The sequence below is a fragment of the Gadus chalcogrammus genome, chromosome 11 (assembly GCF_026213295.1).
Source record: "Gadus chalcogrammus isolate NIFS_2021 chromosome 11, NIFS_Gcha_1.0, whole genome shotgun sequence".
Classification (NCBI taxonomy): domain Eukaryota; kingdom Metazoa; phylum Chordata; class Actinopteri; order Gadiformes; family Gadidae; genus Gadus; species Gadus chalcogrammus.
The window spans coordinates 6007492-6016682 of NC_079422.1; the positions used below are offsets into that span (position 1 = coordinate 6007492).

Here is a 9191-nt window from a genome sequence, read left to right on the forward strand (position 1 = left end):
GGGCAGGGACTGGGAGACGCGCGCAGGGCGTTCTGGGTCCATGAGGGCGACGCGCCTCGGGACCATGGCTCGGGACGGAGACGCGGAGGAGGAGGGGCGTTACCTTTAAACCACGTGCTGCTGCTGCTGGTTCAACCGGAAGTAATCAAACCGGCTACACCAACATGTCTGCGCCCGGGGAAGACACGTTTGGTAATGAAGATGGAGAAATTGACGAAATGGATGAAGTTGAGTGCGAGGAAAGTGAGATGGGAGAAGAAGGAATGGACGGAGAAGGAGAGGGTCAGGTTTACGTGCCCGGTGTCCAGCCACTGCAGCCGGGAGAGGAACTGGAGATGGACCGTTCGGCCTACCGCATGTACCACGAATGCCAGACAGGCAAGATGACACGAACAACATCAGAAGTGTATTCAGTATTATGAGCTTGTTATATATGTCAAAGGAGCCTCATTAGACATGTCGTTAGCCACCTTCTGACTCGCGACAATAATCTTTCCATGAAGAGCTATCTTGGATCTGATTGCAAAGCGATAACTTTGGCCACCCTTCTCCTCTTTTTCATAGGTTCTCCCTGCTTGAGCTTTGACGTACTGCAAGATGGAGATGGGGAATCCAGAGACCAGTACCCCCTGTCTATGCTGCTCTGTGCAGGGACCCAGGCGAGCACTGCCCTTAGCAATAGGTGGGTGTAGAATAGATACATGTCCAGTATTCAATGTCATGAAAAGTATATACCCCTTGGTAGTGGCATATACTCTGCCACCAAGTAAACAAGAAAACATTAACTACTCGGATGTCTTAACATGTAATCTATTCTGTCAGAGTTGCGAATGGATTTGTCAATAGTTAACAAGACCCTGGCCCCTTACCGAAACTAAAGTGCATCTGTTTACAGTACTTTTTTGACAGCCCGAATATATTTGTAAGGGGATTTTTTGAAGCTATCAGCATACAGCAACTGAATGCCAATTTGCAACGTGATACCCTAAAAGGATTGATTATATTTATCTGATTATGCTGTTATATACTCAAACAATAACTTAACATTTAAGATGTGTTCATACTATTTGCAACACAATCAATTGCTAACTTAAAAAGTTAGTTGTTTGGTACAAAACTGTCAGTTAAGAGTTTGCCCGCCATGTTGTATTGTTCGACTGGTCAGCTGCATTTGTCTTAATTAATCATATAAATGCTGTTTCAAAAACGTATCAGGTTGGTTTTAATAAGCATAACTACTGTTATCCTCTCACAGGCTCCTGATTATGCGCATGCATAACCTTCACGGTACAGAGAAGGAGGGTGAGAGTAGCGATGAAGAGAGTGAGGAGGAGGATGAAGAGGAGGATGAAGATAAGAAGCCACAGATGGAGTTGGGATTGATGTCTCACTACGGTGGCACCAACAGAGTCAGAGTAAGTTGCCTGCTTTATTTTTTGTATGTTATATCATATGAATGATAATTTTCTTGCCCTTATATTCTTATGTTCAATCAGAACTATCTATTAAGGTGGCAATAGACTCATGGCTAATGTATACTGTTTATTGGAGAGAAAACTAAAAATTGTTTTCGCCTCCACTCTACATGTATCAAAGCGTGAGTAAATTATTCTGTCAAACGAATGGTTTGTTTAATGTACATAGAAATGTTGGGCAATCGAATAGGATGAATGGGGAATGGACAGGCCTAATCTAGTGTTTCAAACATCATTAGCTGGTGTTCAAACCACACAGAACTATTTAGACCCTTGGATACTTGGGATATCCTTACATGGCCATTAAGCAGCAGTGTGAGCTGCCTCTCAAATTCAACTTAACTACATTTACATTTAGGGCATTTAGCAGACGCTTTTATCCAAAGCGACTTACAATAAGTGCATTTGTCATAAGAAGTGCAACAATATATCGCTGTCGGTACAGTAAGGATGTTCATAGAACCAAGTACAAGTAAATCAATCGCTAGGCTAACCAATGAACTACTTGGTGTCTAGTTTTGTATGAAAAGAAGCATTTCAATTTTTAACAGATGAAGACCTGTACCCCTGCCATGGCCTTCCTTTTTAACCTGTTATCTTGTCTCATTGTGCTTGAGGGGGGGGAGAATTAGTTTTACTGACATGAATGGACTTTGATAATGTTTTCAAATGGAGAATAAGATTATTTTCCTTCAGGTCACCCAATGGTCAGAGCGGCCTCTGGCTGCCGTGTGGTCGGATAAAGGCCAGGTGGAAATATTTGACCTAAAAGCCGCGTTGGAAGCTGTCCACAGCTCAACTGCCATGGCTGAATTTATTAAAAACCAGAAAGAAACCAAGCCCCTCTTTAGTTTCTCAGGCCACATGACTGAAGGCTTTGCACTGGATTGGTCCCCTAAAATACCAGGTACGTTTTTCTTTCCTTTTCCCATCATTTATCTTCAATTTTGGATCACCTTGGTATCAATCATAAAAGCATTACAAGTAATATATTAGTTAATCATGTAAACATTTAATGGACAGTATTAATAATTTATGTACATAGCAGTACTTATGAAACTATTTAGAAATAATCCAAACATGTACCTACTTGATGAAGCATTACGATTTTGGTATGATATTTTTTATACTTGTGGGAATGGATATTTTAACTTAATGTACTGAAGCTGATGGTTCTTTTCAACTCCATCCATCCACCAGGCCGTTTAGCCAGTGGGGACTGTAAGAAGAACATCCATGTGTGGGAGCCACGGGAAGGAGGCGCCACCTGGACGGTGGACCAGCGGCCCTTCAGCTCCCACACCAAGTCTGTGGAGGACCTGCAGTGGTCCCCTACTGAAGCCACGGTTTGTCGCTTGAAATAAGCCTTTCTTCTTTCTTTGTCGCTGGAGAAATCTCAATATTCAGGCAGTTATGTGCACTTGTCTGAGGGTCATAAAATATTATGCCAGAAATGTATTTTTTTGATTCTTTTTTTTTTGCGGCAGGTTTTTGCATCTTGCTCAGTCGATCGGTCTGTCAGAATCTGGGACACCCGTGCCCCTCCAAACTCCATGCTGTCCAACGACGAAGCTCATTCATCGGACGTCAACGTCATCAGCTGGAACAGGAGCGAGCCCTTCCTTCTGTCAGGGGGCGATGATGGCCTTCTGAAAGTATGGGATCTACGACAGTTTCAGGCAAGTGCATCTCAATAATTGAGCTTCTAGTCCATGGTTATTTGATCCTGGTGGGTATGTTCACACCACAGTAGAGTGACTAGATTGAAATGTGAAACACAGCATTTTCTAAGTCATGTGCCATTTCATCAGCGCTACAAGAGAAAAAGATGTCAGTAATTTTAGGAGCCTGTCTGTGATAAACAGTGAATGTTTGTTTTAGTTATTACACTCTGATGTAAAATGCACCCTGCTTTTGGGATGGGGAGGGGGAATGATACATCTTCTTAAAAAAAATTAACTTAACTTTAGTTTTACTTTAATCACTGGCAGTTGATTGTACAATCTATACTTGGGTCACTTATCTATCCGCAATCATCTTTGTTCAAAAGGTTCCCGTGTTGTTTCTTAACATTTCCCTGTTATCTCGTTCTCTGCAGTCTGGGCGGCCGGTGGCTAACTTCAAGCAGCACAGTGCCCCCATCACCTCTGTGGAGTGGAACCCCGTAGACTCCAGCGTCTTTGCCGCCGCCGGGGCGGATGATGTGGTCAGCCAATGGGATCTCTCGGTGGAGTCGAGTGATGTGGGTGCGAGGGCAGAGGGCCTCAAGGACCTTCCTCCTCAGCTGCTCTTCCTGCACCAGGGTCAGTCAGAGGTCAAGGAGATCCACTGGCATCCACAGTTACCTGGAGTGATGGTCTCGACCGCGCTGTCTGGGTTCAACGTGTTCAGGACAATATCAGTCTAACGTCAAAACATTTCATTGGACTGTTTTAGACTAGAGGCTAAGGGGTGGTTGAAGAAATGCATTTAATACACATTTTGAATGTGAACTTGTGACTTATAAGTAATATGCCCATGTATGTTCAAGCATATTGCTATTTGTACTATTGTATATAGGTTGACTCTATGGAGTGGATTTTTCTAGAAAAGCCTAAAGCTGGGTTGTATCTCCTATTGATCTGAGTCTGTACTTTTACAGATGACGTGAACTGATATGAAATGCATTCAAAATTGCATGCGCAAAATAAAAAACATATTGTTCCATAGTAAACTTCTCTATTGTGTGTCTTAAACAGACTAGTATTTTAACGGGTTCTAAACAATGTTGTTCACCAAGGCCCAGGCTAAGAACACACTCATACTAGTATTCTATTAAAGGTTAAGTATCTGCGAAGAGAATACAAGCCGGAGGCCAAGCTCAAAGGTCACAAAACGAATGATTCATGGTGATAATCATGTACATAGTTTTATTCATTTTATCAAATCCAGCAGTGTGAACAAGGTCTTCACCAGAGAACAGGTTCTAGTTAGTCATCTGCCCGACATAAAAAACAAATGAGGTTTTTATTAAGGTCTCCCATTAACAGCATTTGTAAACACTTTAATAGATGGATTACATTGGCATGTAAAAGTAGGAAGGCCCATCACATTCTGGAACGACAAGCTACAAACACAGACAGGTCAAAGCCGTTAGATCATCCCACTGCAAATTCCAAAGGTCAGGAAAGAAATATTAACCATTTGATATGTTGGCCTATGGTATTATACAATCATTTAAACTGCCGATTCAGACTATTAAAATAAGCTACGTTTGGTAAGCAGATATTAACGTGGTATGTACTTCAGTTATTATTGATAAATGGAGAAGTATTTCCTTAACAATTTTGGTTTCAGAACATTTTGATTATAGATTATGCAACGTCATGGTATATAACTGATTGTAAAAAAACATGCAGGATGGAAAAAACAATATTGTTATAAGACATGAATACAGAATAATGTATCCTATTAAGGCACTTTTGTACAAAAACTAACAACTTTAGACATCGCATTACACTACCATTTTCAAAATAGCCTTTCAATGACACAGAATACATCACAGTCGGCCAATTTCCACTTTCTACCATAAAGCATTCAGGTTTCAACATTATCAAAGTGCTATAAGCCTTTTATTGGTAACAACCAAAGCAATATATCTTTGGGCAGATTGTAACAGTTTGAACGTCTTTAAATGCAGATATAACATGAGTCAGTTTTCCAGTTGTTAAACTTATGTGATTCAACTGTCCAACCTGAATTCAGTCTTGTCCTATCTCATAAAATAAACATAGTCAGTTTGTGTTTGTATCCCCTTTTTGGGACACCGGAATAATGACATATGACTCTTATGTTTCATCTTGAATTGAAACAATATATAATCCCCCAGTTGTCTCCTATAGACCAATTTCATCATCAAACTCATCTTCAAACGTATAGCCCCTTCCGCAATCCCCCACTTCCTCCTCCTCCTCATCAGAGTCAGTCCCGAAATTGCTGGTTTCAACCCTTCTGCAATGTAAGGGGCTTGATTCATTGTTGTCTGAGCTGTGTGAAGAGGCAGGGCTGGGTGGCACGTCTGCCCTGCGTGTGGTCCACTCTGTCTCTCCTGCACCCCCAACGTTTGCTCCCTTCTCCCCTTTGGTTGGGGTCTCAGGGCCCAGCTCATCTTCTTCTTCTTGAAAGGTAAACCCTTGACCCTCTTCCTCCTCAGATGCCTGGCGAATGATCTCCTCTCTCTTGTCGCTAAACCTCACCTTTGGTCGCAGCCCCTTCGTTTTACTCCAATTCCCATCTGCTTGAGAGCCATCTCCGGTATCTCTCGTCTGCTTCTCCTCCGATCCAACAAGCTCCTCTCCGTTGACCTCATTCAGCGCGCACACCGACAGGTCCTCGCACGCCCCTCGTCCCGACTTCATCTCTGATAATGACGTATTGTTGCTGGGACTGAACACATCCTCCTCATTGGAGTCCAGACCCAGCCCGTCCATCACCCCCAGGACGTCCCCCATGATCGAGGGACCCAAGTCCAGGTCCAAGGTGAATGAAGACACCGACTCTGAGTGATCCCTGGAGAGATCGTTGTACTCTGAGACTTCCATGCTATCTGTTGAATTCTCGCCCTGGTTGATATTTGGTATCTTGGAGTCCACAGCCGTCATGTTCCCTGGAGCGCCAAGGTCGGAGCTGCTGCTGCTGGTGGTGGTGGTGTTGTTGTCACCGGGTCCGTGTGTAGACAGGAAGGAGGTGTCGCCAAAGGCATCGCCTCCTCTCCCGATGTGCATGGTGTGACGGAAGTCATCAAGCGGAGCCGAGATCATGGTACGTTCCAGGCGAGGAGCCCGGGAGGACTTGTGGAGTGGCATGGCTGTAGAGAGAGGGAGGGAGAGACACACCTAAGAGGCCAATACACAAAGAGATGTGTACTGTAAGCGTAACACCAAAAGCTCTCACACATTCAATACTATGCTTTCAAGTTCTAAGATGAACATTGAAATTAAACACACTAAGCGTTATGAACAACATCGGGTAAGGAATCTAAATAAATACAATAAATAATGCACACACGTACTGTATCTTTGCAGATAAATCTGAAATAAAAGATAAATCAGATTATTTTTTTGTAACCAAATGAATCTGTTCATGAGCTGCGGCCAGTTATGTTTAACAGGGTGAGTTATATATATATATATATCTTCCTGTTTGATTGGCATTGGCATTTTTAATGCGATACTATTCCCTTATCATTAGATTAAATCAAAGTTGCACATTGATTTTGAATTGCCCAAGTGGGGAAAATAAAGATTTACCTTCTACTCTACTAGTCTGTGCAAAGGCTGTATGCGTCCATCTTCCAAGGGTTTGCTTTGATTGCATGAAGAACACATTTCTTTTGCAAATTTAAGTCACCTTAAAAGGTCATTTCGAAGTCCCTGAGAACAGATCCAGGGGTTTGGCCGGGGTTATAATGTCTGACATTAATATATTGCTTTCCATGGGTCTTATCATGGAAGAACAGTGTTGTGCAAGTGAGAAACCAATGAATTTCCTCGGATCTGCTGCCATACAGTCCATGCTTGGACTTGTATGCGAAACACACGCAAGCATCACAAGTACATACCTCATACTTGAAGCAACCCTGAGGGCACAAGAGAAGGAAAACAAAAAGACAAGTATCTATTCTAAAGACCAAATTAACAGCAGTACTAATCCACTAATCCCCACTAGTGAAAATGCTATGTTTATAATGGTGAGATGGGAATGGGGGCGATAATTTTAAGTATAAGTATAAATGTTAACATCCCCATTAATAAACTCTGTGATTTATATTTCCTTTCATAGTGGTTGACAAAGCGCGTGTCAGTTTTCATTTCAGTGGTTTTAAATGCCAGGGTAATAGCAATTGCAACACTTACTAACGGAAGTAATTCATTTTCACTAAATTAAAAATCATAAAAGAGACTTTCAATAATATTTTAATAGGTGTATGTGTATTTTTCTTTACCATGATTTTTTGTTGTAGACATTATAAAGGATGTTACCTACATAACGATTTGTTTATGAAGTATAAGCCACCAAAAAGTGTGTAGGGGAGTCAAAACATCAATCCCCACCCCGCCCCACATTCCAAAATTCATTATAGGACTTAAAAAAAATAAGTCCTTTATTAAAGCAGGCTTACATGAATATATTTCAAAACTTCAATCAGAAAAAGAAAAACGAAAGCCACACATTGAGTAAGCGAAGGTTAACAAAGTCAAAGTTCTTCAGTAACTTTTGTTCACTACTATAGAAAGCGTACTCTACCTTCAGTATACTTTGGTATCAGACTTGCTCCCTTCGCGGAATCCAAAAGTTACATCTGGCGCTCTGCTGCTGCTTCCCTCACCACTTTTCCCTGTCTATTTTTCTTGCCGTCGTTCGCCTGTGTGATTTTTTTTCCTAAGGGATGGGCATTGGTTGAGGAAGTGACGCCAGCGATATTGAGGAATGACTTATCGATGGCAGCTATCGTGAGTGTGTCTATTCTACTGTGAGGTTCAGTAAATGGTGTGAACGATTTTATGTTCATGGAGTTATGCCTTCCCAGGGTAAATAATACATTAGGATGTATATACATTTTTAATTAAAAACGACTGACACAATCCGTATTCTTATAGTCGTAGTCCGGCTGTTAAATGTGTCAACGAGCAAGCCACGTTTGTTGCATCACAGAGTGGTACATGCAACGTGTCGACCCGGAATAAACATTCATGATAAAACTCCTAATGTTACACGCTGCAAATAACAGCATTGGGTATTTTCTCTGCTTTGGGGCTTTTAGCGTCAGCAGAATAGAACCGGGACTTCTTAATGTGTATGTAGCTTATAGGGATTGTAGTTCACTCCTGCTGCCTCTTTGTTCAACTTCCTCCCAGATAAATAACTCCAAACGCCGAACCACTCTTCGGCCCTAGGGATTTGTACAATGGTTGAGGGAAGTGACTCATTGTTTAAGGGATATTGTCATTCAAACAGAACATATTTCTGTGATGATGCCTCTAAAACTCAGCATGGGGATATTTGATCATTGAGAGTTTTTTATAAAAGGTTGTAGCTACGTTGAGGATGTATGCATACACGTTTACACATCATATAGTGTCCAAGACTAGTAGGCCTATAGGGCTCCATCTCCAATAGTAAGCCCGATATTGAACACCTTAAAATAAGAAAAATTAAGCATTAAATAAATAAAGATGCTTAACATGAAATAAACTATGAATAAATATAGCCTCAATTCTGAAAATGAAAAAGGGTATAGGATATGCTCAACATAAAGTATAATATAGATTCCAGGCTGAATTAGGTTATACTGGGTTATTAGCCTATTCCATCTGTACAAAGATGGGTATAAATGAGTTCAACAGGGATGGGAACAAAACCCTGGATCATTGCAACTTGATATCTTGGTAATTAGCCTACTGTGGCGTAATATGCCCATATCAACATAACATTCAGTGATCGGGAATCTACAGAAATATCTATTGAAAAGGTATATAAATAACATATTCATAATGAAATGTCGTTGTGGCTCTATTTAGCATGACATTTATGGTGCAACAGTATTAAACCACACACACACACACACACACACACACACACACACACACACACACACACACACACACACACACACACACACACACACACACACACACACACACACGACTGACTACCAATCAGGCATTACGTATGAAT

At 41.5% G+C, this 9191-nt stretch overlaps 2 protein-coding genes across 6 annotated transcripts; one reads left to right on the forward strand and one right to left on the reverse strand.

Moving 5' to 3' along the window:
- The first annotated feature begins 118 nt into the window (after positions 1-118).
- grwd1 (glutamate-rich WD repeat containing 1) lies at positions 119-4207 on the forward strand. Its single transcript, XM_056602463.1, has 7 exons — positions 119-378; positions 565-682; positions 1256-1415; positions 2172-2382; positions 2676-2821; positions 2963-3154; positions 3574-4207. Exons 1-7 carry the CDS (start codon positions 165-167, stop codon positions 3880-3882), a joined length of 1350 nt encoding a protein of 449 aa, XP_056458438.1. The 5' UTR covers positions 119-164; the 3' UTR covers positions 3883-4207.
- Positions 4055-7914, reverse strand: cdc42ep5 (CDC42 effector protein (Rho GTPase binding) 5). Of its 5 annotated transcripts, none has more exons than XM_056602471.1 (3): positions 7761-7914; positions 6526-6544; positions 4055-6321 (listed from the first exon to the last, which is right to left on the reverse strand). In XM_056602471.1, the coding sequence occupies exon 3, from the start codon at positions 6317-6319 to the stop codon at positions 5351-5353; it is 969 nt and encodes a 322-aa protein (XP_056458446.1). In that variant the 5' UTR covers positions 6320-6321; positions 6526-6544; positions 7761-7914; the 3' UTR covers positions 4055-5350. The 5 variants fall into 5 exon arrangements, with proteins under 5 accessions (XP_056458446.1, XP_056458443.1, XP_056458445.1 ...); XM_056602468.1 differs by lacking the exon at positions 6526-6544 and adding an exon at positions 6764-6886; XM_056602470.1 differs by lacking the exon at positions 7761-7914 and adding an exon at positions 6764-6831.
- Between the last annotated feature and the right edge of the window lie 1277 nt (positions 7915-9191).

Coding starts and splice junctions, on each gene's coding strand:
- grwd1 (XM_056602463.1), top strand. CDS start 165: ATGTCTGCGCCCGGGGAAGACACGTTTGGTAATGAAGATGGAGAAATT. Junction 379..564: donor GTACCACGAATGCCAGACAG/GCAAGATGACAC, acceptor TCTTTTTCATAG/GTTCTCCCTGCTTGAGCTTT. Junction 2,822..2,962: donor GGTCCCCTACTGAAGCCACG/GTTTGTCGCTTG, acceptor TTTTTGCGGCAG/GTTTTTGCATCTTGCTCAGT.
- cdc42ep5 (XM_056602468.1), bottom strand. CDS start 6,830: ATGCAATCAAAGCAAACCCTTGGAAGATGGACGCATACAGCCTTTGCA. Junction 6,322..6,763: donor ACAGACTAGTAGAGTAGAAG/GTAAATCTTTAT, acceptor CTCTCTCTACAG/CCATGCCACTCCACAAGTCC.